Below are 19,729 nucleotides of genomic sequence, written 5' to 3'. Positions count from 1 at the left end.
ATTTAGCTCAACTTGGATTCATCGCTGCAAGTTTTTGTCGGTTGTATTAAAAAATTTAACGATTAATGGATAGATTATATTATATATAAACTAATTTATTTGGAACAGACCATTAGTGGATAAAAAAATATATATATTTGGAGTAATGGGTCTTGAAAGTAACCCAAAAACAGTTGATAATGATTTCTATAAAGTCCCAAAGAAAGGTCCCCAAATGCAAATGGGCCAGAATAATGTTCTCGTGAAAATTGGAAGACTACACTAATAAATGTCTACCTCAAGACAAGTGAAATAAATATTTGGATACATACAAAATACCGGTTAGTGTAGATCTTTTTTTTTATATTGTCCTAACTTGTTTGTGCATTTTGTATTGTTGGTAAATTTGCTAATAAACTGCTCATAAATTTGGTTTTTTATATATATATATATATATATATAATATATATATAAAAAAATATTTCTCCATCTTATATTAAAGGTGTCATTTGAAATTTAAGAGTAAATTAAAAGACAATAGTATTTTAATAATTAGTAAAAGTATATAAGAGTTTTTTATATTCTTATTCATTTGACTTTATGTATAAAGTAATTGCATGTGTAATAATAAGTTTGTAATTAATTAAAAGTTAAACGTATTTTGATATTAGTGTATGATTATTTTTTTAAAATAAAAAATAAATAATTTGAAATGAGATAAATAAAAATAATAAAATTGATATTTTGAATCAATACAGGGGAAGTATTATAAATTGAATTGTTGATTTTTTTTTTTGTGAAAAAATAAAATAAAAAATATATATATAATCCGACGGCGGTTAGAATGCCGACGGTCAAGTCAGCACCGTATCCAATTAGCATCTAAGTATTTCATTATAAGACATATAACATATATTCAAATTATCACACTAACTTAAGCAATTAATATTTCATCATAATACATATAGCATATAATTCTGTATTGTATAGAAATATGTATCGTGTGAGTTATGTATTGTGTTGAAACTCACGTATATTGTGCTACATGAAATTATATAATTATAATGTATTATGTTATATATTGTATTAACACTTATTGTATGAATTATATATTGTGTTGTATTGTATAATTTGTTTAATGTGTTATTATATTGAAATTAGAATATATTGTACTGTATGCAATTATATAATATATTATCAAAATATTTGTTATATATTATATTATTATATACTATTTTATTTATAAATATGTACTAATTGAATCAAATCAATTCATCACGTGCTACGAGAGCGCATAATGTGCTACTTAAAAAAAAAAAAGATTTGTTTATATAATATTTGGAATAAGTTGAAATAAACATATATATATATATTAAATTATAGTATAAGTTATACATAAAAAAAATTGGGTATATAAATTTGTAAATATTAATATATATATTTATTTGATTTGTGCATTATTTAAAAAGTAAAAAAATAAGGAAAAAAATAATACAAACTTAATTTGCATTAGGAAATAAATAGTTTAATGTGATTATAAAGTTTGTGCATTAAATAATTAATTAAACAAAAATTAAAATTTGTAGTAATTTAATTTAATTACATATATATATATATTATTATAAATAAGATTATTTATAAATATTTATAAAATAGAATAATAATTTTATTATATAAAAATGATACATGCAGCACCAATTAAACTCGCGACCCTCCCTCAGCCACCACTTTGTTGCATTATTTTTTAAATATTTTGTATTTTTTTATGAAGTACTACTATTTAAGTAAATATGTCGAGAGCAGTTAATCCCAATTTTCCAAAATAAAAATAAATAGCATAAAAGTCCTCACGTATTATAAAATTAAACCAAGAACAAATTCACTACTAAAAAAAACACACATCAATACCAATTCAATTTCAAGTAATTTTGGACTACACTACACTATACATAGGATCTATCTATTTTTTTTCAAACATAGGATCTATCTATTTTTTTTCTCAAAAATGAAGGAACGGGTAGCGATTGAGGCGACGGAGACATGAAGAAACTCGATCCCGCGTATATCTACTTCGGCCGCGCCGACACCAAATCAAGAATGTACGTTGAAGTTTTCCGTATGGATCTTAGTTGTTACTAAATTCATCGTTTCACATTTCCTCTCCGCCTCCTCGCCCCTACCGGTAATCCTTTTCATCTTTTTCCGTACTCTACTTGACGATCGAAGGGTAACAGGATGGATTTAAGCCCTTAGATATCTATCCTGCACTATATAGATCGATCGAAGTAGAATCTTGAAAAAGGAAAATAATTGTTGGAATACATAGAATACCAATCGGATGCCAATTAAGATCAATCAGTATGATCACCTATGGCGTCAACAGTTGATCAGCAACAAGTAGGAAATAAAAGAAAATTGTGTAAAGAATTTTCTTTGATTTCTTGTATGTTCTTGGCCGCTGGAGAATGGATAGATAGATCTGGATATATGTTTTTCATCAATTTACATCCTACTTATATATATATATATATATATGCATTATTTAATTTATTAGTTAAGTTGAGTGAGTTAGTTACTCAGCATATATTTATGTAATACGTTTTTAATATTTAAATTAATATTTTAGACTACTTATGCCACAGTTCAAAAAATATATATATATTTATTTATTTAGGTGTTTTTAATAAATTAATAAATAATATAATTAATTTTAAACCAACATTTTATTTTATTTCAAATTTATTTAATATATCAAAACTAGTATGAATTTTTCTTTATTAGTATTGAACTATCTGTACGGACAAAGTCCTTATTAGTTTGTGCATATCTCTTTTCTAATTAAGAGCCCTGAACATTATTTTAAATATTGAAATTTTGATCTATAATTACAAAGACAATATATATATATATATATAAATACAAATTATTATAACAACAAATTATTATTATTATTATTATTATTATTATTATTATTATTATTATTATTAACAACATAAAAATTTACAATATTTACTTCTCGAGTGCGCACTATAAATTTTCGACTAAATATAATAATTTGCAAACTAATTAAATTATTATTATTAGTAGTAGCACAAGCCACATGCCTACATGTATCACAGACTTTTTATATTATATTTTTTATTCATCAAATTTATTTACATGTTATTTTTCAAGTATTCATTAAATTTACTTTATTCATAACTTTAATAAGTATATAAAAAATAAAAAAATAAAAAATTCAACACTTAATTATCAATTTTCAATAAATTTTTATTTATTAGTATTATCATATATCACTATCATTATAATACACTATTCTTATTATTTTACATTATTCTCTCTAATCACTACTTGAATTCTATAGATAAGAGTGTTTTTTAAAAATAAAAAATAAAAAATTTAAAGCATAACTATTCAATCAATATTGTTCTTAATATTTTTTTTTTCCTTGGAAAAAAAACTCAATTTTTTGGTTATAATATAAAAATTTCATCAATTTTAATCATATTATAAATAATTTTAATCAATTTTAGTATCGTCATTTTAAAACTAACAAAAATTGTTGAATTAGACGTTACGAGATTAACGCGACAGTTTAACCCATAAACAACACAATCGTATACAATTATACACGACCATATTTAATTCTAAGTAACCATCTAAAATTTCAGTCTTTTTCTTATATATATATATATATTTAAAAAAATATTTTGAATTTAAAATAGTTAATATATTTAAAATACAAAAAATAAATAGTAATTTCAATATAATTAAAAGTATCAATTTTGTTTCAATATAAAAAAATTTATCGGGTATGTTTTTTTAAAAAATTTTGCCTAAAATTTATTTACCAAAATTTTCTCTCGCAAATATCCAATTAAACACTTATTTTTTGTTTGTTATATTCTATTAAAAATTAATTTTACATTATAATACAATTTTAAAAAAAAATTCAACATAGACTTGTATAGCTTCCATGATGTTTGAATATAAAATTAATTTTTAATATAATATATAAAAAATTTGTTTAATTGGATATTTGTAAAATAGAAGATTTTGCTAAATAATAAAATTTTAGGCAAAATCTTACAAAACAACATATTGATACAACATATGATGAACTTTTTTTAAACTAAAATTAATATAATTTAATTATATTACTATTTATTTTTTCTATTTTCACTATATCAACTATTCTATATTAAAAAAAATGGAAGAAATATATATAAAGTATTTTTCAAATGTGAATATATTTTTATATTAATAGAAAAAAGCTGAAATTTTTTTATTGGGTGAGCATACCAAATATGTTTGTAATTTCTTATTTGTATTATATGTCATCAATTTATTTAAATATATATTTTTTTTATTTTCTATTATTTGTTTTTATTTTTGAAAATAAATAAATAAATAATTATATACTTTAATTATATTTTAAATTTTATAATTTATAATTTTATTAATTTTAATTTTAATTTATATTTACTTGTATTATATTATAATTATTTTTTACTAATATAATTTTTAATTATGTATTAATTATACCTTTGCAATTTCTGTATTTACAAAAAATTGGTAAATTAAAATGTGATGAAGGGACTATGAGTGTGTTCTTTTACTTAAAGAAAAAAAAAAAAAAAAAAACTACTACATGTTTTTCGAAAATAAATTAACAGTATTCTCATTATTTTTATATTTTCTAACTAATTCTATATATTTCATATTAAAATATATTTATTAATATCATTCCACAAAACAATCACACCCTAAAATTTTTTTGTTCTTAACTTTTGATACAACATTTCTCTGTTGATTGTTATAATTTGATTACTCATAGACTACTGAATTAAGCAATACCATTATATATTACACGCTGTAAATTCTAACAATAATTAAACAAGATTGCAAAAATCGGGCTTTCATTTTTTATATATCTATATACTCCATCCGTTCCGCAACAAGAGTGACGTTTACTTTTTGCATGTAGATTTTTTTTTAGTATTAGTATTATATTAGATTGTAGTATAAAAAAAAACAAAAATACCCTATTAATATGGTGTAAAATAAAAGTAATGACATTTGTGTAATATATTGTAAGTTGAAAGGGTATTTATTATGTGAAGTCGGTAGTATAATTACTAAATTAAGAAATAATAACCTTGTTTCGAAACGGACGAAAATGAAAAAAAGGTAACATTTCAATTGGATTGGATGGATGAAGTATATTAATTTTAATTGATTATACAATCATGTTATTATTATAAAAATATATTATTTTATACAGTCAAAATCTTAATAAACATACTATAAAGGAATCCCGGTAGGGACATGAGGCGGACATCCTCCAGACTTTCAATGGCGGCTATCCTTCGCTCACTCTTCATTTTTTCATCATTATTGCCAGCATCATCCTCGTTTCCAGACCACCATCATCAAAGTCCTCCCCTGCCTTTCCCATCGAACAGCATTTTGCAGGTCTGCAAGAATAAATCGGAATTTTCTGTTTGTCTGTTTGTTCGATTTCCGTTAATTAGTTGTCTGAAATTTATGGTTGTCTACTTTACAGAAATCGATTAAGCTTGGAGAAGGTCTTCTGGAGAAGCCAGAGGATGTAGCCGTAGATAGAAGAAGCGGTTTTCTGTACACGGCGACGAGAGACGGATGGATCAAAAGGATTCCGAGAAATGGAAGCAGGTGGGAGAATTTGCACCACGTCGACAGCCACGCCTTGTACGGTCTCGATATTACAGCCGCCGGCGATGTAATTGTGTGCGATTCAAATAAGGTTTTCATTACATCCACATTCTAATTTCTACATCCATCTCTCTCTTACCTGATAATTGCAAATTGTAATTAAATTGTATGCTGTATTGGATAGGGCTTGCTTAAGATCAATAAAAATGGCGTCCAGATTCTTGTTTCCCAAGTTAATGGCAAATCGGCGAGGTCAGCCACAGCAGCTTATAATTCATACAAACATAGATACTTACACACACACACACACATAGATATATATATATATATAGGAAAATAACTAACGGTTCTTGTTCTATGGTTGTGGATTAATTTTCTGACAAGATATGCAAATGCTGTGTCTGCATCGACGAATGGTAAGCTATACTTCAGCATTTCAGTGAATGTGAAGAACGAGACGTCCACGGGGAAGCTAGTCGAATTCGATCCTTCGACAAGCAAATCATCGATTCTTATCGATCATATCGATTTTGCAAATGGTGTCGCCGTGTCCAAAAACCAGGATTTTGTAGTTGTCTGTGAAACATACAAGTAAGTCTCTGTCTCCCAGACAACTCTGTTTCATTTACAAGCTTTATGAATACTTACAATGCTGTGATGTCCGAACCAGATATAGATGTTTAAAATACATTCTGGAAGGCAAGGATGCAGGAAAATCGAAGATATTTGTCGACAAACTCCCCGGGCTTCCGGACAACATACATGTGGCTCCCGATGGCTCTTTCTGGATTGCCTTGTTACTGGTAAGTGATCAAAAATGTTTCACAATTTTCATCTTACAAATTTGACCTTTGGATGGTTATCTTCTGCAGATTAAGCCGGGGACCAAATTGGAATTTCAATCTAAGAATGTTCGGAAGACCCCCGAGGTGGATAACAAAGCGCTGGTGGTGAATGTAGCAGCAGACGGCAAAATCATAAAAGGATTCGACGATCCAACAGGGGCAGTCATGTCATTTGTAACATCGGCTCTAGAATTCGAAGGCAATTTGTATATGGGAGGCCTGAGGAATAATTATGTTGGGAAATTGGCTTTGCCGAGCATGTACTAAAAATTATTACAATAAGTGAGATCATCCAAGAACCGGGAAGTAATAAAACAGCACCATTTGTTTTGACTGTCTTTGTATCACTGATCACATAGCAGCCGTCAATGGCAATTTTCCGACAAAATCGTTGTGCAGAGTTCCTAGATATAAATGGCCATCAAACTCAATTGCAGATGTCACTTTTGCAATAACCTTCCCGGTCGGATCATCGAAGCCTCTTATGACTCTGCCGTCGCTTGCAACGTTCACCACCATTGCTGCATTGTGAACGCCGATCCCAAACTCAACGATCTTTGAAAAAGATTTTAGAAATTGCTCGGGAATATATCGCAGCCACCAGCTTGGCCTCAGCTGCAATAACATAGGATCCATCACCGAAGCGAACACCGATAATGTCAATGGTTTGGGGATTTTGAGGTTACCTGCAACAGGGCAATCCAGAAAGTTCCATCTGGAGCAAGATTAATGTTGTCGGGGCCTCCAGGGAGATTGTCGATGAAGATCTCTGTTTTGCCTTCTTCTTCGCCTTTAAGCACATATTTCAGGCATCTGAATCTGGTAAAGAATTGGGGATTAATTATTATTGATTTACAACGCCCCAATCTTCATTGATTTAAGAAATTGGGGATTATGGACTACTCACTTCCAGGTTTCGCAGACGACAATATAATCCTGATTCTCGGACAAGACGACGCCATTTGCGAATCCTAGGTTATCGACGAGGACGGATGCGGTGTCTGTGGAAGGTTCGAATTGGATAAGCTGTCCGGTGGACGTTGGCTCCAGAATGTCTAGAGGCCAATGGTGGAAGTCGAATTTTCTGCTTGCAATGCTGAAGTACACCTTACCCTCCGACGATACAGCCACGTCGTCGGCAAATCTTGCGACAAAGTCTCACAACATTAGTCTGAAACAAAATCAATGAAAAAAAATTCGAAATGAGTTGTGTGATTATGGATAACCTTATTGGGTCGCCATTGACGTGAGTTGCGGCAACTGTGACGCCCCCATCCCCAATCTTGTGCAAACCCTAAAATTCATCATCACTGAATTATTACAGCAGATTAAGAACTACAATGGCGGTTTGTTTAATTTAATGAAAGAAGCATGTAATTACCTTGTCTGCATCGCACACGAATAAATCACCATCCTCAGTAGGAGCAATTCCTAACAAACCGTCGCTGTCGACGTGGCGCCAACTCTCCCAGGTGGTTCCATTTCTGAGCAGCCGTTTGATCCATCCATCTCTGGTCGCCGTGTAAAGAGTTCCCTTCCCGTCGACGGCGACGGCTTCAGGTTGTTTCAGGACACCTTCTCCGAGCTTTACAACTTCCTGTTTGATGTAATTAATGTTTATAATGAAAGAAAACAGAAATCTATTACAAAATCGCCATTGATTTGTTTATATATTAATTTGCAGGTGATTGATTACCTGCAATTTGCTGTTTGATTGAAAGGGCGGTGGGGAAGTAGGGATTTGAAGTGCTCCAAAAGATGGTAATGGTGAGAATGGTTGAAGGCTGAGCTGAAGGGCTACTGCAACGAACAGAATTCCAGAAATTAGTACAAGATTACTTGTTGACGATGAAGGCATACTGTTAGAATTGGCATTGAATTCTGCAAATGAATCAGATATGGCAGACCAGTGGATGGATGATGAATTTAAGGTCAGTTGTATATATCATAGAAGCAAACAAGTACAGATGGGCGCCCATACGACCACAGAGTAATAGATAGTGATACGATTTTTTATTTTTTATTTTTAATTTTTTTTATCACTTTTTAAATAACATATTAATTATGCGTTTCTTATCAAATAATTAAGACCAATAATTAATTAATTAAGTTATTTATCTTCTTCTAATGATAGTCGGGATTTTAAGGGCTTGAATATATAGTCACGTGCGTGCATTTCGTCATGAGGTCTGATTTTTATATATAGTTCGTTTCTGTATCGTCATTAATATTTTAGAGTACATTTAATAATTCATAATTTTGACTATGGCAACAAAATTAGCCAGCAAAAAACCTAATTATATATCATTGTTGCGTGGCTTGCATGCAAATATATATGTATATAAATTATTAGACGATTTAATAAACAAAAAAATAAAAATGATTTAATTAAATATAATATTATTAACAAAGACGTCGCAGGTACAATTGATCGATGATTCCACAAAATTAAAGCACTCACCCTCACACAATTGACAATAAATACGTACATACTTACATACATGTTTAATCAATCAATCAATCAATCAATCAAAGAATGAATGAATATGAATCACGAGATGAAGAAATTGATGGATGAATTTTGATTAATTAATTGATTTATGTATGGATGATCGATCTACGATCTGGAGGAGCCATCGTAGATGCAATCAAGAACAGCAATGATTCCACAGACGAAGGCTTGATCCATTCCCGCCTTAATTTCTACGCCATAAACGTCTCGTCCACCTTGCACCACCTGCTGCTTCGTCTTCATCTCCTTCCTCATCCCAATCTGCAATATTTATAGATACACCAATCAATATATATATATATGTATTCTGTAATTAATTAATTAATTAATTAATTAATTATAATTATATAATAATTGTGAATACCTGTGCAAGGACGTCTCCCCGGGAGTCAACAATGGTGCAGCATCTGCCGGGGAAGTCGCCGAGAACTTGGAAGCTCCTTCCATGGCAATCAATGGAGATTCTTTTCGACCTCATACCAAAGCATAAACATGAATGGCGAGGCTGTTTCAGAGTGAACACCAGCTTCTGTACTAATTCGTTGTTCTTTTTCTTATAATTAATATTGCTCTTCATCCCCATGCTCATCCCCCTCCATTGCCTCCTCATGCTCACTGCCTCCACCATTGATCCCTGCAAACCATAAACACCGTTAATTATTTTAATTAATTAATTAATAATATATATATATGTATGTATACTTACGTTTCGCCTGATGAGGAGGAGAGCGTTCCCATCGCCATCCCTGAGAACCATTTCCTCTTTCCTCCCCACGCCGCCGCCGCAGTCGACGCGGAAAGCCGGGCCGCCGTCGTCGTCGGCGCTGCAATCCGACGCCACTAAACCGCCGCCGTTGACCACCTTGGGCCGCCGCCTGATCATCAAAACGACGTCGGAAGGGGCGCAGTAGAGCTTGCTCACTATTGGGCTAATCATCGTCGATTTTCCGGCGGCTGCCATCACAATAATCTAATTCTTTGTATTTCTACTAATTAACCTTTTCTTCTTCTTCTTCTTCTTCTTCTTCTTGAATTTAGGGTTGTTGTGATCGATCCCTCCAATTTATAGAGAGACAAGAACTAATTAATGCAGATGATGGATGCAATTAATTTGTTGGCGCCGCAGATTTCAAAAGGTTGGGTGCAGTCCTTTTGACAAATATCTCTCATATATATCACTCGATCAAGAATATTCTTATTATTATTTAATTTTTATTTTTTTTTTGTTAATCCAGTCAAATTAAATGTATTACTGCAAGCGATCCAGAATCTTTCCTTAACATATAATTAATCATCATGGAGGATTTCGTGTATCAAACCATAATTGGCAAAACAAGACATTTCTTCCAAACTAAATTCTCACCCCTCTAAATTATCCTCTCAATTTTAGTAGTTACTCTATGTCACAAGCCAAACTTTTACAATAGCTATACACATACACACACACACACAAATATATATTATAAATTATAATATTATTACAACCCATCAAATAAAAACAGGCATGCATAAGCATATAAATTAATTAAAGACGTGTCCGTCTGAAAAATAATTCCCAACAACACATTCACATGGAAATTATTGCAATATATATATGTAATCAAGATTAGTAATCACTTTTAAATCAAAACCCTTTTGTTTTATTATCTATATTAATACATTAATCCTCGAGGTCGCCTGAAATTAAATAAATAATTACATTTTATCTTTTCCTTCTCACTCGTAAATTAAATTAAATTAAATTAAATTAATCATGAAAGAGTTTCCAAAAGGGGTACGTGTGTTTTAACAATTAATTTATTGGCTGCCTAATAATTAGCTTTTTTTTTTTTTAAAGGAATATTTGAACTCAGACTTTCATGGGTGGAAGCAAAAGAATTCCTACACATGCTCTTAATTAATTACAGCACATGATAATTTATCCAAAAATAAGAAATAAAAGAAAATTCAAAAAGTATTTAAGAATGCGTTTTAAATGATACAATTAGCAATGTCATCATTTGGCAGATTATTACATCAGATTAAATTTTGAGTGGTTAGGACATGTTGCTGTTAATCCAATTTATGTGCATGAATGTCTGTCTTAATTTTATTTTTTATATTTTAAAAAATATTAAGCAAATTTATACATCATTATTATAGTGTACAATTTTATAAATCATAAAAGAGCATGCATGCATGCACAAGTAAGGAATAATTTAAGATATATTTTATAGAAGAGTGTGACTTAAATTGGAGAAACATATATTGTAAGAATTAGGTAATTAATGAAGATATTTAATTGACAATCGTTATCGACCGTAACAACAGAAACAACAACCACTAAGAGCCACGTCATGTTTGTTTGGCCAGGTGTATGTCTGAATTTATTATCAATTTAATTTGTGCATGTGCTATTTGTGGCAAAATTATCCTACTATTTCATTTATTGTTTTTTAGTTCAAATATGGTAATGGGCCTTTAATAAACCCGTTTTCTTTATTGGATCTCGATTCTTTTGGGCCCAGATAATAATATTAATACATTACTTTTAATACTGTGTAAATCGCACCTAGCTATGCAATTAGTTACCACTTCTTTTCCGAGAATTAATATATTTGATATTTGATTTTGAATTTTAGTTTAATACGAATAAAAATATATATATTTATATATAGATATACAATTTTTTTTTTTTTAACGAATACTTTATAGTAAACCTCTGATTGAATCTAGTCTGAAAGCTAAGCTAGAGGAAAAATCTGGTCACTCCATACCACTATGGAGATATATTTCTATAATTACGAAACAAACATATGCTTACCTTTTATTAAGACAAATATTACTAATTTTATATCAAAAAATAATCTTAATTCTAATTTTTGTGGGTGTGTTTGGTTTATATTTATGTTTGTATTCTGTGCAAAAACCACTTATTTTAATCAATATATAATATGTATACTATGCAATGACAAATGGAGTCGCTTTGGCCGAGTGGTTAAGGCGTGTGCCTGCTAAGTACATGGGGTTTCCCCGCGAGAGTTCGAATCTCTCAGGCGACGATCTCTTTATTCATTTAAATTTTGTTTATTTAGTAGACACAGCAACATGACCAGAAGCTGTCTCTTCCATTGATTATTATTATTCTGAAATTCTACGGCCCCAGTTTCAAATTCTTGACAATTACAAATCCCACCCAGACCCAATTCCTCATTCCCATTGAAATTTTGTGGCTGGTCGAGTGATTGGGACACATCAAAAGTCAAAACAAACAAATCCAAAACTAGGAAAAGACAAAAGGGATTGATTGGTGCACTGTCATCCAACAACCAAGAATCAAGAAATGACCAGACCATCACTTTGATGATTCATTACATTACAATACATGCTTCCCAATACCCAATACTTCACTACCATCTACTTCGTCACCATTTATTTGATGCTTTATTTAATTAAATCGATATATGTTTCTTGTTCACCCATTCAAGGTTGTTGCTCCATCTCATCACAAAGTCCCCCCCCAAATTGAATAATCAAAATCATTTGACTCCATAACTTCCAATTACAGTTGAAAATTGAAAAATGAAAAATACACACATCAAAATTATCAAAAGAAAGAAAGAAAGAAAATATCAAGCATGGATGACGATCACAAAGGATTCTACAACCTTTCTCTATGCAACCAACCACAAAGTTCTTTCTGGTTGATGAGTTATGTTATATACATCATCAATCAATCTGGATTTACACTTGACAGAGGTCTTCTTCTCAGGCCCTCTTCAATCCATGGTGGGCTGGAGAACTCAACCCTTTCTGCTCCATAGCTGCTTCTGTGAAAGCAAGGGGCGATTTCGGTGACTTCGCTGCCGTCGTCGTCGTCATCGTCGTCTTGTGCTTGTGTCCTTCGTGGAGTTTGTGTCTATGGTGGTGGTACTGCACACTATTATTACTATTCTCCTTCTTCGACTGCCTATCCGACTCCCTCGAAACATCTCTCATCGAATCGCTGTCTGTCGAGACTGCAAACACAAATGTGCCTGTCTGAATGTCATCAAGATCTTTCAATGGCCCCAAAACACTAATCACTTCACTCATTGTCGGCCTCGGCTTAGGCCGGTGGCTCAGGCACTGATACGCCAATTCAGCCGCCTTATGAGCCCCTATCTCCGAGTATTGTCCCTCCAGTCGCGGATCCATCACCCGGCTCAGCTTGCGTGGATTCTTCAGCATCGGCCTCGCCCAATCCACAAGGTTTTGTTCCCTGTGTGGGCGGGTTTTGTCCACTGCTTTTCGCCCGGTTAGAAGCTCCAGGAGGAGAACTCCGAACCCGTATACGTCACTTGCGGCTGTCAAATGACCTGCACAATAGCATTTGATATGATCAATTTGTAAGCAAGAAGTGAAGTATCATCACAAGAGTATAATCAAAGTACTCTGTGAATGAGTTTTACCTGTCATAATGTATTCGGGTGCAGCATATCCATGTGTGCCCATTACACGTGTCGACACGTGTGTATCGTCGCCTTCTGGACCGTCTTTAGCGAGTCCGAAGTCAGACAGTTTGGCAGTGAAATCCTGAAGGCAACAAGAGCTCCAACATTAGACCTCTACAGAGCACAAGATCCATATATGAAAAAGAGGAATGGGAGGATGGAGGAAGTTTAGTTATTACCGAGTCGAGCAATATGTTTGATGCCTTGAAATCACGGTATATGACGGGCTTTTGGGCGCCATGGAGAAAGGCTAGCCCTTTGGCAGCTCCAAGAGCAATTTTCATCCTTGTCGACCATGGAAGTGAAACAGAGAATCCTGTTTACAAGAACCCAAACTTGTTTAGACCAATGCAAGGTTCATCAAGACATCCAATGAAATTTATGTATCGAATATGGTAAGTCAGAATGAGTTTACCAATATTCAAAACTATAGTATTACAGAGCACACAGGCATGATCACATAAGGTCAACTTCCGACCAGAAAGAAACAAAAACAATCATGTAATTTGACCTTTTCTAAATACTGGCGATGGTTGAATATAAAAAGTTAACAAGTTGCAGCGAAAGCAGGTGGCCCTTCTTGGTTACAGCCAAGAACATACCATATACATAATATGTAGACACGAAATCGTATTTGGTCCCTTATCATTCCATATTTTAATTGGGAAATCACCAGACAACTGTTTAAGATTACCACAAGTTGAAATTGAATGAAAGTGATTAATGAATAAAATAACACTTACTTCTGAAGAGTTGATTTTCCAGGCTGCCTCTGGGCATGTATTCATAGACCAGAAGCCTGTGTTCTTCCTCGTGACAGTAGCCGATCAGCTTCACCAAATTTGGATGTCTCAATTGGCCAAGAAAAATCACTTCTGTCTGCAGATATATTAATTATATGAACAAGACAAGAGTCACATATATTGCAATATATAGTGCTAAATCGATAAAAATTAACTATAGGAATGAAGATTGATTCATCGATATACACACCAGCCATTCTCTGTGGCCCTGCGTGCCGTCCAAGTCCAGGAGCTTCACCGCCACGGGCTGGGCCTTCAAACCGGGCCTGAGCTTATCGTCGATAAAGCCCTTGTGCACTGGCCCGAACCCGCCCTCGCCGAGGAAATTACTGGACGAGAAGTTCTGCGTAATCACCTTCAGTTCCTGAAGAGTGAAGACGTGCAGATTCGAACCTGCAAGCGAAATGGAGAGATCCTCCGATAGCGTCGAGCCGCTCAAATCCGACAACGAAATCCTCTGAAATGATGACTGATTCATAATCCGCTTCTTCCGGTCGGGGCGCCGAGGGCTCTCCGGCTTGAAGCAGCTCGGGAAATAGTCCTGCCACTTCATCTTCTTCTTCACCGCCATTTTCCAATCGATTCCGCGAATTCAACAATCAGTTAGCCGATTTGATCAATGCTCGATACCTTCGGAGATTTGATCGAGGAGGAAAATGCAGAGTGGCGTTCTAGGGTTTATGCGGAGAAGACTAATGAGCCAATTTTCAAATGCTCAACTGCTCTTCTCCGAGTCTGAGTTCTCTCTCTCTCTCTCTCTCTCTACCAAGGCATGGGAGATTGAGGTCTGCAACTCCTTTATATAAGATCTATTTATTTTATTTTAAAAAATAAAATTTGGATGCACGCATCAAGCAACACAAAATAATTATAATAATATAATAATACTAATTGATTTGTCTTCCTTCCAAACATAACTCATTCCATTTGACTAAATTTTCCTGATAATTTTACGGAAATACCCTGCAAATGTAGACTGACGTGTCTGCCCCTGCTGAGCTGGCGCTTCCACACGCGCTGTTTACCGTTACCGGCGTTGGCGCCAGCCGGTTTTCTTTCAGACTATGTTTGGACTTTTTCGTACAAACAAAAAATAATTAAAAAATAAAAATAAAATGGGCAATTACAATATAATACTGAGTTCAATAATTAAACTTTATCGCATTATATTCTAATTTATGTAATTTAATCGGGGGCCATTTCTACCCATCTCTGGTATTTCCTTACGCGGGATGGCTTTGATCTTTCAACACAAATTGCCCAGCAAGACTAAGAAAACTGACAAAATAATAACAAAAATATTTTATTTTATTTTTATTTCTATTTCTATTTTTTTGAAAAATATTATTGTCAATCCATCACTTCTTAATTGTGTGGAGGAAATGGGCAAGTATTGGGGAAATGTCTAAGAAAAATGGAAGAGGGTTTTTTCAAAATAACACATTATTGAATATACATGTATAAACATATATACTTTTCGTCCAGACACGCTAATGATTTGGTCACGATAAGGTTGCGAAGGTCAAATGATTTAACAAAATGCTCGGAACGACGTCGTCCCAAGGGTGGTAGGTTTTCTTGCAATGCTGTGAACTTGTTCTAGAAGTTTCATTCACATTGCAAATCCTGGGAATAATGAATATTATATATTTTGTATCATTTATTTCATGCCAGAAATTAAATCAATTTGTTAATAGGAGCAAATTTATATTATACTGGAATATTTGTTTGTTATAATCTGTTTTTTTTTATACATCTACTGATGTGTTAAGTTCTTAATTATAATATATATATATATATTATTTAAAAAATTTAACTCAGTTAATCTTACATATAGTTACATAAATCCTTCCTAACTTTGACAGATGGATGCATGCATTGATTTCTTGAAAGTGTTTTATTTTCTTTAATATATATATATATATATATGTGAATAAAAGATGTTGGTTAGGTAGAACTGAATTTGAATTTGAAACCATTAATTCCCATAGTAATGTAAAAATAAAATAAAAGTAATATTACTTCATTCATGTCATTCGTATGCTTGTAACTCCATTTTTTTATTACCAATATTAGATAGATAGATAGATACATATATATATTTAAATTGTCTCCAGTTGGTGGGGCATCGTATTCTTCTTTCCTACTTATTTTTAATTAACTAATAAATTATTCTGATACGATTGCTGTTCTGCATGACCCATGAGCCGTGTACATTTTTTGTGGACAAAAAGGGTAGTGGCAGGTGGGGACAATTCGAGGCTCAACAATCCAAGTCAAATGGGCATTATCGACATTACACATTGTATGGATACGCAATCATTATTTGCTTCTAAACCAGGGATGGTTCAATTTTTTATTTTTGTTTTTTGACATAATGGTATATATTCGACATCATATTTTAATTTTTGTAAAATATATTTTATTGAAAAAAAATAGTATATCATAAATATAGAGAATGATTCTCAACAATAAAAATATATAGATTTTGTTTACACAAATATTTTTGAAATTTTAAAATTTTCGAAGATTTTAAAAATAGTAAAAAAATTGAGTATTTCAAATACTCCCTCCGTCCACGGATAAAGTATACATTTACTTTTGACGCGATATTTAAAAAATAATAGTATTTTAATTACAGGGTAGTTAAAAGTAGTGTAATGACATTTTTGCCCTTGCTTTTTTGTATAAAAGTAATGATGTGATGTAAAATAAAGGTATTTGTGGAAAAAGTGAGGTATTTAGTGAAATGTTTACTTTGTAATTGGACGTTCCAAAATAGAAATGTGTATACTTTCTAGCTGGACGGAAGGAGTATTATTTTGTAAAATTATATTTTTTGGGTTTATTTTTTAAAATAAAAATTGATGAATAATGTTAAATTTTTTAAAAATATTTATAAAAATGAGCGCTAATGTATTGTTTGGAATGAAAAGATATATATATATATATAATGTGCATTAAATGAAAATAATAATTGAATATCACATATTTATTAAATAAATTATTATAAAAATATGTGTAAAGCAAAAATGTAATTAAAAAAAAAAATAGAGTTAGGATTTTAATTAAAAATATAGGCAATATATATGGGTGTGGCCATGATTTCAATATAATTAATTAACGTTAAGATTACTTGTTGAACAAACAACTTCATCCCACTTGTCCAAAAAGTTTGTGCAACTTATAATGACCGTCACTCTCGCGACAATACATATACCTTAGAAGTTAGAACCTTCTAATAATAGTAACTATATCCAATTAATCAGTTTAATTAAAAGAAATAAAAAAAGTTGAACATTTGTTGTAATGTTTTGTAAAATAGAATATGTATTCAACATAAATTTCTAAAAACTGTAAATTAAAAATAATTTTTAAATTGTATGAAAGTAGGGTCAAAAAAATTAGGATTGACATTAAAATAAAAGTACAACTACCAGCGTTACCTTCTCACTTTAGTGGAGTTTAACCAAACTGCTGTCATAAATTCCAAGTCTCAATTTTTATGCAAGAAATGGGATACTATTCGGACAAGTAACTGTTTCATTGTCTACTTGTGACCATTTGTTCGATAAATATATTTATTGTATGATAAAAAAATAATAATAATAATAAAAATTATAGTTATAACCATTCAAATTAGATTTGAAAATTTATTTTTATAATGTGATTTAATATCTAAATAATTAAACCTATAATGTATAAATAGATTGGATCTGAGTCAAATAAATATTATACATTCCTATTGAGATTAAAATTTGAATTCACATGTGGCTTTGGATCTGTGCTATTGATTTTGGGGTCAAGAAGTTTCTAGCAAGCCATTAGTTAATCAACTCATCAAAATATAATATTGTGACTGTGAATAAACACTCCGTAGGTTTATTTTGGCATATGGTCCATCACGCTTTCTTCAAGCTCGAGCCACCTTTCTTTTTTTAGCATTCGTAGGATGTAGGAAGGTTGTATCTGCAACCCTGCTGCAGTTTGAATATGTGTGTTTGGCATTATCCATTGTGTCCAATCCTTTAAATGCCTGCAATAGTCAAACTTAGTATTTAGGGGATGGTCAGACTTGTCCAAAATCATTGGAGAACAATTCATTTTTTTCTATAGCAAATGAAATTAATATGAAGTGTATTCTTTCCAAGGATGCATAGAATATACAATCAAATGAGAAAAAGTTTGGTGGTGAGTGAGGTTTGAAAGCCAAAAGTTTAGAGAGAGAAATTATTATGTGTGCTCTCACTCTTCTCCCCATTTTTTTCATGTTTTAAACTATTGTTTAATACTGAAACCCACCGGAGAGGTCAACGGAGATCGGAGATAATGGAGTTCCAACCGGAGAGGATGATCAAACTCTGAGCTGGTTGTATGGTCGTTGTTAGTACGCGTTTGTGACAACGTGAACCTGTGGAGATATTTTCCTAGGTTAACCATGATAGCTTTTTGGATTGAAGAAGTTGTGGTTGTTTTTATTCTTAATCAGCACTGATTAGTGGAATATCTCCTGGATTAGTATCCTCGGATGTAGATTGGTTGATAATCGAACCGGGTTAACAAACACCTTGTCTCATTATTTTTTTATGTTCTGCATTGTCTTTTGTTGTTAAAACATTGTTATAACTGTGAACCACCCACGCTTAAGGAGTTGACCCTTTAAAGTGTTTGAATGTATTTTGTTCGATAAATCACTTCCCCAACAGTGACATTTAAAAAAGAAAAATAAAATTTAACAAACCCAACTATCATTTAATAAACTAGTACGATCTAAAAATATTATTCTAAATTTATAATAGCCATATTTAATTATTAGTGAATAGTGAGAGTGCACTCAATACCAACTAGCTCTTAGTTTTATTTTTTTGGTACATGACTATAAGAGTATGGGTACATTGACTTTAATAAATTTAAATAATATTTGTTGACTCCATCAAATTATCTTTTACAATATAAAATTTTAATGAAAAACTACAATATTATTAATGTGTATAATTACTTTAAATTAGCTTATAAGATTATTCATCTAGTGTCTAATATGAAGATAAATACTTATAAAATATTAATGCCTATTTTTATGGCTATATATAAAATTCTTTCATTTTTTAGACACTCAAATATTTTTCTTATTCATTTTAATATTAGTTTTTTCAAGCCAATATAAACCAGTATTTAATAATAACTGGTTTGAAACGAAGAACGTTACTGCATGCCTGGGAATAGATAATTATTAGTACGACGAATGACTTTTAAATTTTGGCTGATTTCTGCTGTAATTAATTGACAAATAAATAATCTTTCCACAAATGTTACTCCAAATAAACAAACTTTATCAATTACACATTTAATTTAGGCTTTGTTTAATTGGTTGTGTTTTGAAATTAATTTCAAATTATGTGCTGATTTAAATTTTTGGTTATATAG

At 31.5% G+C, this 19,729-nt stretch overlaps 4 protein-coding genes and 1 non-coding gene across 5 annotated transcripts; 2 read left to right on the top strand and 3 right to left on the bottom strand.

The window, feature by feature from the left end:
- The first annotated feature begins 5,329 nt into the window (after positions 1-5,329).
- On the top strand, positions 5,330-6,852 carry LOC127252057 (protein STRICTOSIDINE SYNTHASE-LIKE 6-like). Its single transcript, XM_051276063.1, has 6 exons — positions 5,330-5,454; positions 5,546-5,764; positions 5,858-5,925; positions 6,058-6,264; positions 6,344-6,476; positions 6,546-6,852. Exons 1-6 carry the CDS (start codon positions 5,335-5,337, stop codon positions 6,783-6,785), a joined length of 987 nt encoding a protein of 328 aa, XP_051132020.1. The 5' UTR covers positions 5,330-5,334; the 3' UTR covers positions 6,786-6,852.
- On the bottom strand, positions 6,826-8,450 carry LOC127252056 (protein STRICTOSIDINE SYNTHASE-LIKE 4-like). The gene is made up of 6 exons (XM_051276062.1): positions 8,215-8,450; positions 7,900-8,115; positions 7,745-7,812; positions 7,426-7,662; positions 7,205-7,337; positions 6,826-7,133 (listed from the first exon to the last, which is right to left on the bottom strand). The coding sequence occupies exons 1-6, from the start codon at positions 8,374-8,376 to the stop codon at positions 6,870-6,872; spliced, it is 1,080 nt and encodes a 359-aa protein (XP_051132019.1). The 5' UTR covers positions 8,377-8,450; the 3' UTR covers positions 6,826-6,869.
- A 685-nt stretch (positions 8,451-9,135) lies between these two features.
- Positions 9,136-9,991, bottom strand: LOC127251547 (protein LURP-one-related 6-like). The gene is made up of 3 exons (XM_051275278.1): positions 9,737-9,991; positions 9,395-9,664; positions 9,136-9,291 (listed from the first exon to the last, which is right to left on the bottom strand). Exons 1-3 carry the CDS (start codon positions 9,989-9,991, stop codon positions 9,136-9,138), a joined length of 681 nt encoding a protein of 226 aa, XP_051131235.1.
- A 1,998-nt stretch (positions 9,992-11,989) lies between these two features.
- TRNAS-GCU (transfer RNA serine (anticodon GCU)) lies at positions 11,990-12,071 on the top strand. The gene has a single exon. It is a non-coding gene; the product is annotated as a tRNA-Ser (tRNA).
- Positions 12,072-12,372: 301 nt separating this feature from the next.
- LOC127252174 (serine/threonine-protein kinase RIPK) lies at positions 12,373-15,073 on the bottom strand. The gene is made up of 5 exons (XM_051276243.1): positions 14,496-15,073; positions 14,246-14,381; positions 13,682-13,818; positions 13,461-13,584; positions 12,373-13,367 (listed from the first exon to the last, which is right to left on the bottom strand). The coding sequence occupies exons 1-5, from the start codon at positions 14,874-14,876 to the stop codon at positions 12,778-12,780; spliced, it is 1,368 nt and encodes a 455-aa protein (XP_051132200.1). The 5' UTR covers positions 14,877-15,073; the 3' UTR covers positions 12,373-12,777.
- Between the last annotated feature and the right edge of the window lie 4,656 nt (positions 15,074-19,729).

This window comes from Andrographis paniculata, unplaced genomic scaffold (genome assembly GCF_009805555.1).
Source record: "Andrographis paniculata isolate CXL003 unplaced genomic scaffold, ASM980555v1 Contig45END, whole genome shotgun sequence".
NCBI lineage: Eukaryota > Viridiplantae > Streptophyta > Magnoliopsida > Lamiales > Acanthaceae > Andrographis > Andrographis paniculata.
This window is presented reverse-complemented; position numbering and strand designations above follow the sequence as displayed.